This window comes from Varanus komodoensis, unplaced genomic scaffold, assembly GCF_004798865.1.
Source record: "Varanus komodoensis strain SLA01 unplaced genomic scaffold, ASM479886v1 scaffold22, whole genome shotgun sequence".
NCBI lineage: Eukaryota > Metazoa > Chordata > Lepidosauria > Squamata > Varanidae > Varanus > Varanus komodoensis.
In genome coordinates, this window is record NW_025335606.1 from 20,252,610 (window position 1) to 20,270,180 (window position 17,571).

The following is a 17,571-nucleotide window of genomic DNA, read 5'->3' on the forward strand; positions in this document are numbered from 1 at the left end:
ATACAAGAGCTGCTGCAGACAATTCAATAACAAATCTAAAAAAGCCAGTAATGTCCACGCTGCCCTACTAGTAAATAATAGAAAAAAACTTATGACAAAAAATGAGATATTGTACAGTAAATCAAACACACAGCGGACTAAGTAGCCTTTGAAGAATAAACTTCATACATGAAGGTAATGCTGTTCAAATATCCACTGATACTAAAAAAAATGTGTCTGATCAACTAACAGATAGTTATCTGATCCATGGAAAGCTTCCTGATAATCACAGGCACATTCCCCATCACTTCCCCATGGGCTTCATTAAAAGACGGGTTGCCATTTGAAAACACACACCAACCTGTGATTAACAGCTCTCACCTGCACCGGAGGAGGGGGGCGGAGCAGGGTGGGCCGAGCGTGTGCCGGCCAAGTGGTGCCACATGGGGCCAGCAGTGTGCTGGCGGTGGTCTTCTGGGCAGCGCAGCGGTGGCAGGTCTTCCCAGGCAGTGGGGGTGAGCAGTTCCCAGGTGGTGGGGGTCAGCAGTCCGTTTCTCCGTGTGGCCAGCAGGTTAAAGCCTGCGGCTCCTCCTCCTCTGCATCTCTCCCCCTGAGCGGCACAGCTCTCACCTGCACCGGAGGGGGGTGCAGAGCAGGGCGCACCGAGCACGTGCTGACCAGGTGGTGCCATGTGGTGGAGGCAGCCGGCAGCATGCCAGCGATTGTCTTCTGGGCGGCGCAGTGGCAGGTCTTCCCAGGCGGTGGGGGTGAGCAGTCCATCTCTCCGTGCTCTCCATGCGGCCAGCGGGTTAAAGCCCGTGGCTCCTCCTCCTCCGCACTGCTCCCCCTGAGCGGCACAGCTCTCACCTGCGCCGGGGGGGGAGGGGCAGAGCAGAGCGCACTGAGCGCATGCCAGCCAGGTGGTGCCACATGGTGCAGGTGGCCGGCAGCATCCTGGGCGTCGGGCACACACACATTTGCTCTATAAGACGCACAGACATTTCCCCTTACTTTTGAGCAGGGGGAAGTGCGTTTTATAGAGTGAAAAATACAGTAATTCATTTCTCTTTCCAGTCTGCCCAGTGCTCAGAATGATTTGTTTTCTCTATATAAGCACTTGCTCATGGAGATGGAACTGATCAAGAAAAGCCTGTATGGAAGTACAAAGCAGGTGCCCTCCCTACCAGCTTCCCCTCCCCAGTTCCCCAGTCAATCCTTATAAATTAGATCTGCCTAAACACTGCTTTTTATTGTTACTACAACCGCCTTTATCCTGTTCCTGAGGTGGTAAATTGCAAAGAAAATATGCCATTCCCATACAGCTTGTCCCAGTGGTGAGTCACCACACATTTTATACTGGTTTCTTGTTTTTTTTAACAAGGATCAGGCTGACCTGAAACTAGATGTTATGGGAACAGTGTGGCTGCTTCTGAATGCATCACTCTGCATAAGGATGGATCTGCAAGTGACATTTGAGATCACTGGGATTGTCCAAACATTGCCTTGCCTCTTGTTTCATGCCTGATCCCCATTCATGTTTGTGATTGCTGCTTGCTCTGCCTGAATGGGAAAGTGACACCCACTGAGCAGTGATTGGATGTGAAATTTGCACAGAATGTGTGCCACATAGCACCACAGACTCAAGCAAGGCTTTCACTCTGCAGGGGAGAAATTTGTGTAAAGGGGGAAATTGGTGCAAAATCAAACTGGGACAGTTGTGCAAAGGGAAAACGAGCACATGTCAGGCAATTTGCAAACATTGTCATCTGACATGTACTCACATTTGGGGCTGCAAACAGGTCAACTTTCACATGTTTTGATAGCAAAAATGAAATTCGATTGCATCTTTATCCTCACATCTCCTCCCTTCTCTCTTTGGCAGCGTCTTGTCACTGAATGTGTTGGGTCCAACCCATTATGGGTTTCTCTGCAGACATCAGTCAGCTATCCATGGGGGTTACAAGTCATGATGGCTGTATATTGCCCCCAGGATCAGAGGTGGTATGCCTGGGAACATGGGGAACATGGTGTTGGAGGGCTGGACACTGTTGTACTCAGGCCCTGCTCATGGACTTCTCACTGTGGCATCTGTTTGACCAAGATGATAAACCAGACACTAGCCTAGATGGACCAGGCATGTAGAATAAACAACCTCAGGTTTGGGGGCTAAATTTGACCCACCAAGAGTCCCAACCTGGCCCACCAAAGGCACCCTCCTACTCATCCTACCAGCAATCTCCTGACCACCAGTCATTTGGTGGTTTCCCAGCTTTTGTGCATTTTCTCTCCATGCTAACATGTTGAAATGCCTCTCCTATGGCTGAGTTACTGACAGTAAAATATGCTAGTATCTGGGTGGGGGTAGGAGCTAAGGCTCCACCCACCCCATGAATACCCCCCCCCAATACTTCTTCAAAATGTGACTCAGCCTTCTGGCTGAAATGAGTTCTGCATTGGAGCTCATCCTTTGGTCTGATCCTGCAAGGCCTGACTTATGTTCTGGCGGAGTTGTGGAGGATGCGAGGGGTCAACACACAAAGGTCACAGAGGTGCTGTGAGGTTCTTGCTTTCGTTAACAGCTTTCCTAACATCAACTTTCAAGGACACATTGTATGTCAGAAACAGTCACATCTAACAGCCTCAGGAGGCTCTGAGTGGAGGGGAGAAGTTGTGTATATTTGGGATGTGTGAGGGATCCATTTTGGGGGTGGGAATCCAGCAGACCCCCTGGGCTCAGCTGCACCAACTCTAGTCCAGGAATGGTACCCCATGTGAATGCTGCTCTAACAGCACCTCTCTTGGCTCACTTTCCAAGACAGGGCCAAGAATGAAAGCTGGTGAATGCTAAAGGAATGGATTCTACAGAGCTTTGGTGCATCCCTAACACGCATGTGTGTGCATGTGTGAGTGTGCATTTGTTTGATCCCTTTCCCACCCCTTTGCCCATTCAAAATCTTCCCCCTGTTCCTTTACATTTCCCTCTGTGTCTGGGGCAGGGATTGGTAGGAATACATAGCAAGTCACTTGCCCCTCAGACTCAGTCCACCTTTGGAGAAAAGGAGAGAAAAACCCAGGAGCTGAAAGCTGAACACCTGTTTATTCATTTCATTTCCATTAATTCCTATTCTGCCTCTCTGCAATGAAGAATATGAGGTGGGATACAAGCATGGATTCAAAGGAAAGCAGACCACAAAACCAAAGAGGGTTACCACTTCCAATGCAGATTTTACAAATCATTTACTTGTTCTTTCCAATCTTGTTTGCTTGCTTGCATGCGTTCTCTCTCTCTCTCTCTCTCTCTCTTTCTGGGGGTGGGGGGATCACCTATCTCTGCTCCTCTAAAAGGGAAACCAGTCTGAAGGAACCTTCCAAGGACTCCTATGGCTCTGACTTGGAGCTAACCAGTTTTGTGAAGACCTCACCATCCCCATTCCAAAGCAGCTTGTTCACATCCCATCTTGCGGGCTGCTCCATCATCAACTCCCATCTTGTTTTTCCTCTTTCTGGAGCAAGGATGACCTGCTTTCACAGGCACAGGCACCCCTTCCTTGCCACCCAGCAGAAGTGCGATGGAGGGCACCTAGCATTTTCACACGAGCTGCTGTCTTCTAAACAGCACCATAAACCGTAATAAGAAACCTCCAGGATCCCATCATCTGTCAACCTCCCTAGCTAAATTGGTCATGCAGGAGATGGTGAAGGAAAGGTTCAGGCAAGCAAAGAGTTACCTGGAAACTTTTGACATTCAGGTTCTTCTGACCCTCTGTGGCCACTTTCAGCCTGGAATCCAGCCCCTTCATCAGTGACTCAGTATTACGGACATACTGCAAGTCCCGGTAGGTCCGAAGGTCCAGCACCTCCATGGACTGGGAGATGTTTTGCACCTGCTCAATGGAAAAAGAATAGAGAAATTAGACACACTGCCTGTTGCACAGGTCATAGAGTCATAAAGCTTATCTAAGGCTTCATAAAGCAGATGAAGCAGGTGGTTAAGGTGGATGCCATGCTGGAGGTGGTGATGAAGAACCAGAAACAGGCCTTTTAGGTGGTGGTGACCTCACTAAGGGATGCTCTCTCCACAGAGCTCCACCTGAAGCTCATTCAGGTGAAAAGCTTTGGATTTCCCTAGGCAATGATATGTATCTTTGATGTTGGTTTGTTGGTGTTCTGTGCCATCTTAGATGGTGTGGTTGCAGTTGTAAATGCACTTGCTAGGGAGCAAACCCCACTAAAGACAGCGGGGAGCCATTTTCAGTAAACACACATATGACTGTATAGTACAATTATTGGTTATTATTTATATTGCATCATCCATGTGCATGGTGCTTGACAAAATGTAAGAGGGCAGTTCCCTGTCCCCAAGGAGTTTCCAATCTAAATTCCAACACAGGAGGCACAAGACAAGAAGGGGAGTACGGAAAATAGGGTATGCAGGGAAGCAAGAAGTAGTTGTGTCCTTTGCACGTGCAACCAGCTGAGTTTCAGTAAGGCACAACTGTTTTCTACCTGCTGTTATTTTTATGATAGTATCTCTATTGTTGCTTTTATCCTTTGTTATTTGTATTTTTTGGTAAGGTCACCCAGGAAAATTGGGTGGGGAAAAAGAGAAGATGCAGATCTTAAACAAACAAAAGAGATCCACATGCACACACATGCAGAGCCAGCCCTAAGACAGAGTGAGGCGATTGCGCCAGGTGGCAGATGTTGTGGGGTGGGGAGCAATGGTCAAACTCTGGAGAACGGAGATGCATGTGAACCACGCAGGCAGTACCGCACTTCTGGAGATAGCCTCCTGTTCTTGGGTGTATTGGAGGCAGCCAGTCTGGATTCTAAGCATGGAATGGGAGGAAGTGGATGCCATCTTGTTCTTGGTCTCGGGCAACAGTGGGACTTGAGCCCACCCTGCACATGGGTCCTGTGAATATAAATCTGCCCTCAGCTGGCAAGGTGAGGTCCTGCAGAGGTCTCTCATCCCTTCCCCATGGTGGATTTAGGGCAGCTTTTGTGTGTGTGTGTGTGTGTGTGTGTGTGTGTGTGAAGGAAGGTCACCCTCACTACTCTGAGGCAAAACACACGTGTGCATGCCATTGGTGACTGCAACATTGCCCATGCTTTGGGGTCATCATTGCGCATTATATTTTCCAAACTGGATTAGTTCCCACACCTTTCTGGTCATCATTCAAGAAGACACAGGAACTGATTCTGAGTCAGCAAAGAGTGGGAGCGGGGAGATACTGCTGAGGCATCAAGAGTGCAGGAACTGGAGGCAGGAGAGAATAGCAATGGGAGAGCAGGAACCTTCCAGCTGCAGACTCATCTCGCAGAGGAAGACCAAGCAGGGTCACTGAAAACCGTGGGGATGCAGGCTTTGGGAATCAGCAATCCAAGGGCTGGACATCAGATGGAAACCGGTGCAGTGCAGCATAACCCCACACTCCTAAGGAACTGGAAGCAGGGAGTCCCTCCAAGCTACTTTGAAAGTCCAGAAGGCCAAGCTCTGGAGTTCTATGTGCCAGTGAAAGACCAAATCAGAAGAAGAAAAGGAAGACAAAATATGGGATGCATGGACTCCATGATGGAAGCCGCAACCCTGAATTTACAAGAATTGAGCAGGGCTGGCACGAATGGGTCATCTTGGAGGGCTTTCATTCATAGCGTCACCATAAATCAGAGATGACTTGATGGCACATATCAACAGCAGCTACATATCTGAGGAGTGATATCTAGTTTAGCCTTGAGGGCCAAAGTGAGATTTGAGTGACACAGGAAATCCATCTTATATTAACACAAGTTAATAATGACAGAGAAAAGGTTGGGCTCAGCTGTGTGCCAATGGGGAAGGAATGCTGTTTCCCCAATTTAAATGCTTCCTTTGCTTTAGCTGCTATTGGCCAAATGTATTGGGTACCTGTGTGGGACCTTTAAATTTGCCCTGCAGGGCATAGAACAGTGGGCAGAGAGACATAATTGGGGAGGAATGCATGGGGGAAAGGGATTCAGCCCTTCTTTATGTCTGTCAACTGAGATCCAGATTGAATAATTAACATTTTAAAAAATAGCACAGTGAATTTGACCTTCAGCCCCACTTGAAGAAGACCTGATCCCTTTGCAAGAAAGGTGTGCAATGGCAAAGCCTGGAGTTTGTGCAAATCAGCCTTCCCCAACTTGGTGCCTCCCAGATGTTTGAGAGTACAACTCCCATCACCCCAGCCACTGTCTAAGCTGGCTGGGACTGATGGCAGCTATAGTTCAAGTCATCAGGAGGACCCCCACCTGGGGAAGGCAAATATAAATTATGGTGGCAAGAGAATTTATTGATTAATTTATTTTTTGATTTATATCCTGCCTTTTTCCTGCAAAGGGCTCAAAGCAGCTTACATCTCCTCCTCCATCTTATCCCCACAACAACAACCCTGTGAGGTAGGTTGGGCTGAGAGTCTGTGACTGGCCCAAAGTCACTCAGTTGGCTCCATGGCTGAGTGGGGACTAGAACCCAGATCGTCTGAGTCCCAGTCCCATGCTCTTAACCACTACACCACACTGGCTCTCACAGAATGCTCAACATTTCTGAAAGAGGAGAAATCCAAGGATTACACATGGAAGAAGGGTGTGTATTTTTCTGTCAAAGGAAGGGATGTGCAAGTCAGCAAAATGTGTACTTGCCAAGAAGTTCTGCAAATCCCATCTTGAAGCTTGTTCTGATCATGTTTGTATCAGATTTGGGAAAGTATAAAGAATCTGATAGGGGCTGAAAAACTGATGAATATTCACAATCAGCCCCGTGGGTTCCAGTTCACCGGCTGACATTGATTCACTATTGTGCAAAGTCACACTAGATCGCAGAGTTCTGTCTCTGAGATACTCTGCAGTTTGTTCTTAAAAAGTGTGAGAGCAAGAGCAAATGAATGAGCTAAAGCCATTTGTGTAAAACTGGCCACTTTGCACAAATTTCCTTCACTGGTTTTAAAATGTGCGAATCGTGGACTGCCTTAGAGAAGGAGTCCATGAGCTGGCCTGACTTATGCAAGAGCAAAGCAGTACCAACGCAGAGGGAGGCATGAGGACTTGTGTATGTGTGCATGTATACACGCCAGTGTGTTTTGTGCTCTCCACCTCACAAGCTCATTGGCCTGCTCAGCATGCATCCAGCATGTGAACTTTGTTGCTTTCACTGTCCCTGGATGGTGGGCAATGTTTCTGCGGATAACATATCTTTCAGATGCATCTGCCCTTCCGAGGATTTTCCAAGCTGTGCACTTCCCAAAATGAGCATGAATAGGACACAGTGGTTGTTCTACAAGCGTATCTTCCTGCCCGTGCCTGTGATGCTGGGAGAATTAAAAGGTCCTCACCTGGTGCCAAAAAGAATACAAAGTACGTGCCAGGAGCACCTCCTTGCAGAGATTATTCCACAACCAGGGGGCCACAACTGAAAAGGCCCTCCTCTTGGTAGCCACCCATCTAAATTCCTTTGGAAGGGGCTCCCGGATGACCTCAGGGAATGAATATGTGTATATGGGACAGTCTTCAGATAACCTGGCCCCAAGCCTTTCTTGCCACTGATGGTTTCCCAGGTTTTGAGCAGTATTTTCTCCATTCTAAGAGCTTCTCAAAAGATTCCTTTATTGATAAGAATAGCTTTAAGGTACAAATGGCCACATATTCTTGGCCACAAACTTTTTTGCATTTGGCCCCACCCCCTTTGCCTTCAGCCCTGCTCATCATTAGGATTCAGGCCCCAAAAGCTTTCCAAAACTAAATGTAGCCCTTGGGCTGGAAGGTTCCTCACCCCTGGAATATTGTATTGGTGGACCGAAGTTCAGTTCTTTTTTATACCTTCCCCTACCAAAAACAATTGAATGATTAATTAGTGACAGGATAAAAAGATTGTGTTGTGATGAAAGCAGTTAGGCATTGAAAAAAAATAATACCCTAATTAATCCAATAGAGGGAGATCAAGCAAGTGACACACTGAGGACTGATAGCCAGGCAAACGTTTAAATCAAAAGAAACCAAGCATTAATTTTGTCCGGTCCATTACAGAGAAGCACAAACAAAATGAAGGAATGCAGATTCTCCACGATCATCAGGGCCTCCAACTTTGTTATCAGACTACAATCTGCATACACATATTTTAAAATAATTTATTCTGTTCTGCTAGCATATGTTTTAGGAATGGTGTGTTTGCCCACCCCACAGCAAGTCACAGAGACTGGAATCTTGTATGCATTCTTTAAAAAAAAACCCCAAGATGTTTGGGTTCTGCAGCAAATATAAAATTACACAGGGGCTGTGTAAAGCCATGGCCCCAGTCTCCTAAAACATATTTGATAAAGGAAACCATTTAGCAAGAATTCTTCTGTCTAAGGCCTCTCCTCTACATGATCTCAATAGTTCCCCCATCAAAGAAACAAACATTCTAAAAGTGGAGATTGAAATGAAAATTATACCTTTTAATTCATGGGCAAGTGACTAACTGTGACTAATCCTTTGCATGTATAGACAGAAAAACATCCTATAATTCTCACAATTCTACAGCTACCCATAATTTTCATCATGTTATTCCTCTGCCTCATTCACAGAATTTTATAGGGCATCCAGACAACATTGCCTTCAACTGATAACCCTCCCATGTTTTTTCATTACTTCTTCCATCCCTTTTTCACTGCACAAAACATCCATCAGCATGGCTACACAATGTCTTTTGATTGCTAACGTGAAGAGCCTTCCATGTGGAACCAGTGTAGCTTTCCCTGGACTGGGACCAGTGACCTTGGAGATACCAACGTTGAGAAGTTTGGCATTTTAAATGTCTGCAAATAAAGATCAGCACAGTCCATCCTGACCTGTGTGATGCTATGTTCACCTCCACTCTCCTAAACTCTTCTAAAGGGTTTTAAAAGTATATTGTGTATTAAGGTAAACACCATACAGGCTGAACCAGTGAGGTTGAGCTTGGAAGAAGTTGCAAAAGAAATTAGATGGAGCAAAGGTCTGATTTGGAGTTTAGCTTATAAGCAAGCAAGGTCAGCCTGAACTAAGAAAAAAGAGCAGTGGAATCTGGGTTCACATGCCAGTGTGGTCGAAGCACAGAGAACAAGTTGGAAGCCTTTGTAGAGTAAGCAAGACATCAGCAAGCACAAAAGCAAAAGGCTGATGAGGAAGGATCTTTGAGGAGGCCGGACTCCCTATTATAGCCAATCAGAGCATGGTAACCAATCACATCACAATGCCATGTTCTAGAACTCTAAAATAAAGGGAAGATACAGGGAGGTTTTTTTCCTGGCAGCCAGCAACCTCTTCTAGCAGAACGTTGTACTGGTAATGTATGTGGTATGGGTTTCCTTCCCCTTTATTGAACCTTGCCAAGTATCATGGTATGATTTTTCTTTCTATACTTTAAAAATGTGTTAATATATGTTTCCTCAGCATCAGAAAGTAGATCAAGTACATTCCTCTAAACATCTTTCCAGGAAGTACCACACACATTTTGTTCCTTTGCTTCATTTCTTACCTAGTCTAGGAAGCAGAAGGAAGAACTGGCAAAAGTGTCAGTGTCCCATTGTCCCTGAGTACTTGAATTAGTCCTGCAGGCTTTCCTGATTTTAACAATATTTGATTTTTGTTAATCGATGTTTTAAGATTTAAGCTAAGTTTATTAATCAAGTCTGTAAGTTTGAGCACTTTCTTAGGGCCACATCTGTAACCCTAACCCAGGTTAGCAGGCAAGTAGAAGAGGTGTGCCACAAGTTAGCCTGGCAGTTTGATTAATTGGCTAAAATAGAAATAAATTATCCTCTACAGACTGGCAGAGTCCCTTTTGCCATTTCCAAGCTACACAGCTGCTTTGTTAAGAGAACCTGCTAAAGGGGCCTCGCGCTTCTTCCAAAAGATAAGAGGTATCAAAATGTCAAGGCAGTTGAAATGTCTCCATCTTGACTCCTGCCAAATTATTTCATGTTTGAGGGATTTGGATTTCATGACCAGATGCAATCTCATTTGTGGGGAACAGCCAGAAATCCAAGGAAACGATAAGGCGAGACTGAGGGAACTGGGTCTCTTCAGCCTGGAGAACAGGAGACTCAGAGGGGATATGTTGGCGACATACAGGTATGTGAGGGGATGTCACATGGAGATGGGTAGAGACCTGTTCTCCCCTGCAGAGGAAGGCAGGACGCGCTCCAATGGAGCAAAGTTCAGGGAGCCAAGGTTCCATTTGGATGCCAGGAAGCACTTCCTGACAGTTAGGACCCCGAGGGTGTGGAATGGGCTTCCACAGGAGGTGGTTGAGGCCCCATCGGTGTGCGTGTTCAAGGATAGGCTGGATGTCCACATGGTGGGCATGTCGTGAGTGGAGACGGCTGGTGCCGGAGGTCAGACTAGATGGCCTGGGAGACCCCTTCTGACTTGCTCTGTTTCTATGAAACTAGCTCCTGGAACAGGTTCTCCGGAGAGTGGCACTGTTGAAACCTTCTGGATACACTGTTCAACTCCATGAAAAACTCATGACAATCAGTTCCCATCTTCTATCATCAGTTTGTCCCAACCTGGTGCCTCTAGACACTTTGGAATACGACTCCCACCATCACTTGCCATGGACCACACTGGTTGTGAGTTATAGGTACTGTAGTCCAAAACATCTAAAGGGCACTTGGCTGGGAAAGACTGCTCTATATAGTTGCCATTTTTCTCTCACCTCCAGCTGGTCTAGAGGAAACCCAAACTCCCTGGATCCCCAAATAATTCAGGATTGCATTCTTCACAAGTATCAGTTCTGTTCTCATCTTGTCACACAGTGCAGCACAATGTCCATAGCCCCAGGCTAAAAAGCAGCGCATGAAGATATTTGCAAATGCAATTTGCTTGCTCAGTGGCTGTGTGTGGTGTCTCGGCTGGCATGTCAGCCAACTGCACCAGTTCCAGCTGAATAAATAGTTAGGAAAGTTAGTTGAGGCAGTGAGGGCATTGATGACACATCTCTGGGAGGAGATACACCTAGGCTTGGAGTACAACTGCTGCAGAATGTTGTCAAAACAGTTACACATTCAGAGCAGTAGTGCCTACACTGTTGTCAAGACTGTTAGGCTGGAATCCTGTATTTCCAGTGCAGCATGTGGCAGTCCGAAACACCTGGAAGACACAAGATTAGAGAAGACTAATATGGTCATTTACCTGGGAATAAGCCACCGAAGTCAGTGGTTGCACATGGACAGGTAAGTGTGGATTACTGTTCAATTATGGGTTGCTGAAATATGGGTTATCATGTTGCTGAGTCCAGCTGAGATAATGAATTATGAAGAACAACCTACAGTTTACAACTCAACAACAAACCATGCCTTGTCAGCAGCAACCCATACATGAGATGAGTGTGGGTTTTCATGTTTCCTGAACCCAGTCAATGGGACTGACTTCTCAGGAGAAATATAGGACTGAACTGAAACTTTATTCCTTTGCTATTACAGCCAAATGCTTTTCAATGAAGCCATAGGTTTGCATGTGTTTTCAAGTACCTGGCAATGACTTAATGTAAAAAATTATTCTGAGTTCATCTTTGGTACAACTGTGTTGTGGTGACATCAGGGTCTCTAATGTCACTCCCTGAGTTAATTCTTATGGCAGGGCTGGGGAATGTGCTGCCTTCCTGTTGCTCTTAGATTGCAACTCTCAGCAGACTTCACGTCTATCTGTGCTGATGGGCTGATGGGACTTGCAGTCCATTCACAACTGTAGTGCTCCTGTTCTATGATTTCTGTGAGGCACCTTATCCAGGACCTTTCTCCAAGTAGTAGCAGACTATCCCCTCTCCTCCTTGCTTATCACTGGATGGGAAAGAAATGGACTTTCCTGACATTTCCAGCCTCCTGGAATAGACAAGAGGGCTGGAAAGGAAGAAAGATAATTGCAGAACAGTTGGAAAACAGGTAAGGGGATGCTAAAAGCATATTGCTCCTTCACTGCCCTACCCACTGTGCTTCTGCAATGTCAGAATGGGACCACATCACACTGGGATGTGTAGAAAGCCAAAACACAAACAATTCCAGGGGCAAACAAACTGCTAAGTAGGAGCAGCAGAAGCAGCCCCTGCCCTCCCCCCTCCCCAGATGAGTGAGAAGAGTAATTAAACAGGGAAAGGTTTGTTAACCTGTTCAAGAGGGAAGTAAAATGGGAACCAGTGGCTGGAGATGCAACTGGATGGGTTCCCATTCAAGGCAGAACACTAATTAATACTGCGGGGGATAATGAACCCCAGGTGAAGGTTGCCAAGAAAAGTGTAGAATCCCTGTCCCTTTCCATCTCCAAGTTTGGATGAAGCACCCTTGTCAAAGCCACACCTTCTGAGAGATTTAGAGACTGGAAAACACAGTCAAGAGCTCATCCTTCTGCTCTTCTGGACTCTTGCCACATATTGAATTCCAGTGGTTATTTATTGGGCAGTTCAGTCAATAGAGGTACACCTCATAGGGCCATTTCGGCAGTTTCAGAATCAATGTTGAGCTCACAGAACTTGTCTGCATGGTGCTGTAAACATAGGAAGAAAGCAGCCTTAGTGTCAGCCAGAGCATCAATCCATCTAGCCCTATATTGCCAACACTGACTGGCAGCAGCTCTCCTGGATTTCAGGCTACTTTCATTCCTGACTCTACTTGGAGACACCAGGGCTTGAACCTGGGGCCTTCTGCATACAAAGCAGGTGCTCTGCCATTCGACTACAGTTCCTCTCCCTCTAGGAGTTCCTCACAAGTGTGCATATGCTGGGTAGCCCAGGCTGAGCTTAAGTGCTACCACTGATTCCCTCAACTTGTGCTCCACCTGGATCTGGCCCAAGCAACATTCTGCTGCTGGAGGCAAATGACGGTCAGGCCAGTTGCTCTGCTCCCACTTAAGGTATACCAAACCACCTTGCAAAGTGGATGAGATGGACCCATAGAACCCTATAGGAGTGTGGCTAAAGGCACTGGTGGCGGTCCTAAGAGGTCTCGGCAACAGCTGCCATCTGCCCCATAGCCTGCAAGCACTCCTGTCTTGGAGCCTCATGAAGTCAGGGGGCAGGTAGAGAGGCAGCAGTGGTGGGGAAGAGATGGGCCTGCACTTAGCAGTGGCAGTGGGGTGGGCAGGCAGTCTGCAGGTAGCCAATGGCAGCAGGGGATGGGCAGAAGAGTAATCCCCACCATCCACCTGATTTAGAGGCTCTATCTGGCTCATGGAAGAGCCAGTCTGATCTGCGCTGGCTGAAAACCACCAAGATAACTATTTTTCTATGAACATCACAACCATAATCACTCAGGCTCTGCCCCCTTCAAAGGACTGTATGAACTCACTCCTAATCCAGTTCTGGGGCATTGTCATCATTAATCGCTAGTGAAAAGTTCAGCTGGTCTGCATTACACAGGCCTATAGCTGAAATTACTGTCATGGGAATTATATGGCAGTGGGAACTGATCAGAATGCAGGTTTCACAGCTGCCCTCCATAAAAGAGCTTCCATATAGCCTGGAGTGCCTGATCCCAATTAATCTTGGAAGCTAAGCAGGGTTGGACCTGGTTGAAATCTGGATGGGTGACTTAAATGTTGTGAGCCACCCAGAGTTGGCTATGGGCAGTGTAGAAATGTAATAATAATGATTAATAATAATGATTAATAATAATAATAGCCTGCAAAGTAGAGACTGCCAGAACAGCCTCTATGGAAGAGGAGCTTCCCCTGCTGTAACACAAAGTGCCTCTCTTCTCACCCTCCTCCTGCGTCATGCACACATGATCCATGCCAAACTAGTAAGTTTCAGGATCAATTGAAGACTGGTATGGCTCAGTTTCAAGTTATGCAGGTATGATGTATGGGTCTGGCAACAGCTGCCTGCAGGGACTGCATTTCCAATTTTTATCCATTTTATTTTTAAAAAATGTAATACCAGCCTCCAGAGCAACAATTCAAAGGCTGTTTACAATAACTAACAAAATCACAATCCATCTCAATGCATGTACTGTGGGTACCACTCTTGCGTTACAAAATATTCAGAGTCTCATGTGCAAGTATGGCTCTCCCTTTCTTGCTCTCCCTCTCTGCGTGCACATGCATGCACAATATATATGTGCTCACAGAAGTTACAATTGAAATCTGTCCTATTATGACCAAGCCATGGCACCTCCCAGCTTCATATCTTATGGTCTGGCATGAGCCATGTGTCATACAGGAAGGGTGGTCAGGTGTCTTTTCCAGAGGAAAGTGCTGTATCCAAAGGGCTTCCAAAGGACTGACCTCTGATCTGAAGGTCTGCTGCATATAAATGGCTGTCCAGTCAACTCTGGTTTAAAGTTAAATGAATATAAGGAGAGAGAAAAGGATGGGGCCTTAAAATCCTCCAAAAAGAGTCAGCATCTGAACAGATAATTCCTGGTCACAACCATCAACATTCCTATTTAAATTATACTTGTGATTTCTCAGTTTGCATCTATACATATAAATAAGCACGTGCACATTTGATGCAAAACAGTGTCCTGGCGATACATGTTCTCTTTCTCGGCAATCCAGAAGTAGCCACACTCTGTATAGCTCCGTGTCAGTATAGCCTCTGTTGTGTTTCTTGCACTGTCAATTTCTATTGTGCATATTTACATATTTGCATCCTATTACTATTTTCTTTCCCCACCCCTGCCCTGCAGTGCTTCTGCTGTATTCGTCCTTCACAAACAATGCTTTATTTTATTTTGCACTGCCCTCAACCATAAATTTATGGAATGAAAAACCTGTATCAGCTTGAAAGAGCATTCATCTTAGGCCACTATCCTGCACTCACTTACCTGAGAATGAGTTTCACTGAACACTCTGAGACTTACTTCTGGGTAGATTAATATAAGATTGCACTGCAAATCTTTGTTGTTGTTCAGCCTGTACTGCCCAAGTTCCTAAATGATATATTCAGTGTCCCAGGGCTTACAATACAACAACCTCACCATGTGGTTTTGGTGTGATTTGCACCAATCACATTAGAACAATGCAATTTCTGTCTTCCAGTTTGTGCAAACTGTACTATTTGTGCAAATGCTGTAGATTTACAAAGTAGTGCAAATTGTGCCATTTGCATTGATTTCCTAAGTTTATGTGGTTATATATGAGAAAACTACAGCCCACCTTAGAGATGGAAGTCTACAGAAAACACCTGGCTCAGTCCACTTCTGATCATTGGATCAGGAGCAGGGGGGAAATCCATCAAGCTCAAATAAGCTGCACTTCCCAGTACCAGCACATCACTAGCCATTATGACCGCCTCTCCCTTCCCCTCTTGGGACATCTTGCTTTTGGATTCTGGATTTCTTGGCTTCCTGGTTGGTTCTTGGCTACTCTGCAGCCCAGGTGACCTTAGCACCCATCACTCTATGAGGCCATTTTCTTGGTTGCCAGCCTGCCCACTCACCCCCTCTCCTGCACCAGGGTTTATTTAGGACAATTATATAAATGCTGCTGAGAACAGCCTTTCCTCAGCACATATAGCAGTTAAAATAACGATGTTCTTTCAAATCACTCCAGCTGTTATTTGCATTAGTTCCTCCTCACACCCCACAATCACTCAAGTGCACATCTTTTTACCCAGATCAGTCAATTTCCCTCTTCAATTCCATGCAGCTCAAGAGGTAAAGTTGTTTTATTTCAGGGACCTTAAACAGGTGCAATGCAAGCCGTGTTCTTTTAAATGGTCATTTATTTATTAACATTGCCCTTGTTGGTACTTTGCCGCCATGGATGCAGCCTCTGATGGGAGCTGTTTTAGAGACATTTTGCAGCATGTTATAATAAAAGTTTAATCAGTTTCCAACCCCCAGCTCTTTCTTTGTGTGCATGCAGCATGCATGCATGTGTGCAAAAAGCCAAGCAAGGAAGATAAGAAGTGCAGCTTGCCTGTGGGCAGAGCTGGCATGTTTGGTTACCTGCCAGGAGCTGACAACCTAGAGTGGCCCACTGACAAAAGCCACTGTTGGGGATGCTTTGCCTGGGTTCCACAAAAGCTTGGAACTGGCACTGCCTGAGGATGCCCTTCTGTGAAACAGCCTGGCAAACAGAGCTATTAGGACACATGCACCAAAATATAGCCATCAAAGAATAGCATTTGGGTCTCAGAAGCAACCTTGACATCAACATCAATGGCAGGAGGGAAGGGCTTCTTCCTTTTAGCAAGAATGCCAGAATTCAACCCAAGAACATACCAGTGGCCCCTTTTACATCTAAGGTGTACAGAGCAAGACTCAAAGGGCTTGTGTGTCAATCAAGGTCATCAATCCCAGGAGGAACTTCCAAGAGCTGAGCTGGACCTTTGTTCCTTGTGAGTCAGCACAACACTCAGGAAAAGCACAAGTCTCTGGGTTTTTCCTACAGTGAGCTAAAGAAACCTGCTATAGGGCTTTGCTCCAAACCTCTGCAGGTATTCTATAAGGCAAGATAAAAACTGATTCTGAGTCAGATGGGGAAGGGGACAGTTTTGTAGAGGAACCAAGGGTGAGAGAGCAAAGACTGGAGTGAACAGCACAGAGAAAGAGGAAGAAACTCATCTGATGTCTAAACTTTCTCCAAATGTGAGAACGCAGGCTTCTAACTAAGAGGAAGATGATGTGGTAAAGTGAGACTCAAGAGTTATGTGTCAAATCAAAATGGAGGGCCGACACAACATAAGCTACTGAAAGAGACTTGCCTCAGAGATGTGACCCACTCAGAAGGAAGGGCTTTGTAGCCTGCTCAACTTGAGAAGTGCAAGTGGCACCAGCCAGAGCCAGTTTCATAACTACTGTTTCATAACTACAGTTTAAAGGGGGGCCTTTAAACTGAACCGGGGGGGGGGGTCAGGCCCCCCAGTAAGGTGTCTGCACTGGACAAGTGTGAGGGGAGGATCAGGGCTCTGGGAGCAGGGTTTTAGAGGTACTGCAGGGACTGACAGGACTCCTAAAGAGAGGGGCCAGGTATCAGAGAGGATGGGAGGAAGGAGGAGGCTGGGAACTGCAAGGAAAGGAAGCGATGGGAAGGAGTTGAGGTGCATGTACACCAATGTGAGGAGCATGGGTAATAAGCAGGAAGAGCTTGAAGCTCTCCTGGGAATAGGAGGGTATGACCTGGTGGGAATCACAGAAACTTGGTGGGATGAAAGGCAAGTCTGGAATGTGAACATGGAAGGGTATCACCTTTTTAGAAAGGACAGGAAGGGAAAGGGAGGTGGGGGTGTGGCTTTATGTGTCAGGGAAGGGATAGGCTGCAGTGAGATAGAATGCAACACAGATGGGGATTCGGTAGGGGCAGTCTGGGAGAAACTTAGGGGTTTTGACAGGGAAAGAGACCTGACAGTGGGGGTATGTTATCACCCTCCAGGTCAACTTGAGACCCTGGATGATGTCCTGACAGGCCAGATTCTAAGGATATCTCGGGGAGAGACACAGTAATTATGGGAAATTTCAATCTCCTGGATATTACTTGAGAGACTCACTTGCAGTGACAGTCAGGTCACGTCGCTTCCTAGAAGCTATAGAGGGAGGGTTTTTCACACAGAGGGTCCGAGAGGCGACGAGGGGGGAAACATCCTTGACTTGGTTTTGACCAATAGGGAGGAGCTGA

At 46.3% G+C, this 17,571-nt stretch overlaps 1 protein-coding gene across 3 annotated transcripts in view; it reads right to left on the reverse strand.

Moving 5' to 3' along the window:
- Window positions 1-17,571, reverse strand: part of OLFM2 (olfactomedin 2) — a 216,390-nt gene that overhangs the window by 49,832 nt on the left and 148,987 nt on the right. For all 3 annotated transcript variants that reach the window (XM_044431568.1, XM_044431567.1, XM_044431566.1), the window contains one exon: window positions 3,708-3,863. In XM_044431568.1, the coding sequence (XP_044287503.1) occupies window positions 3,708-3,863 (156 nt within the window). The remainder of the gene's footprint in view (window positions 1-3,707; window positions 3,864-17,571) is intronic.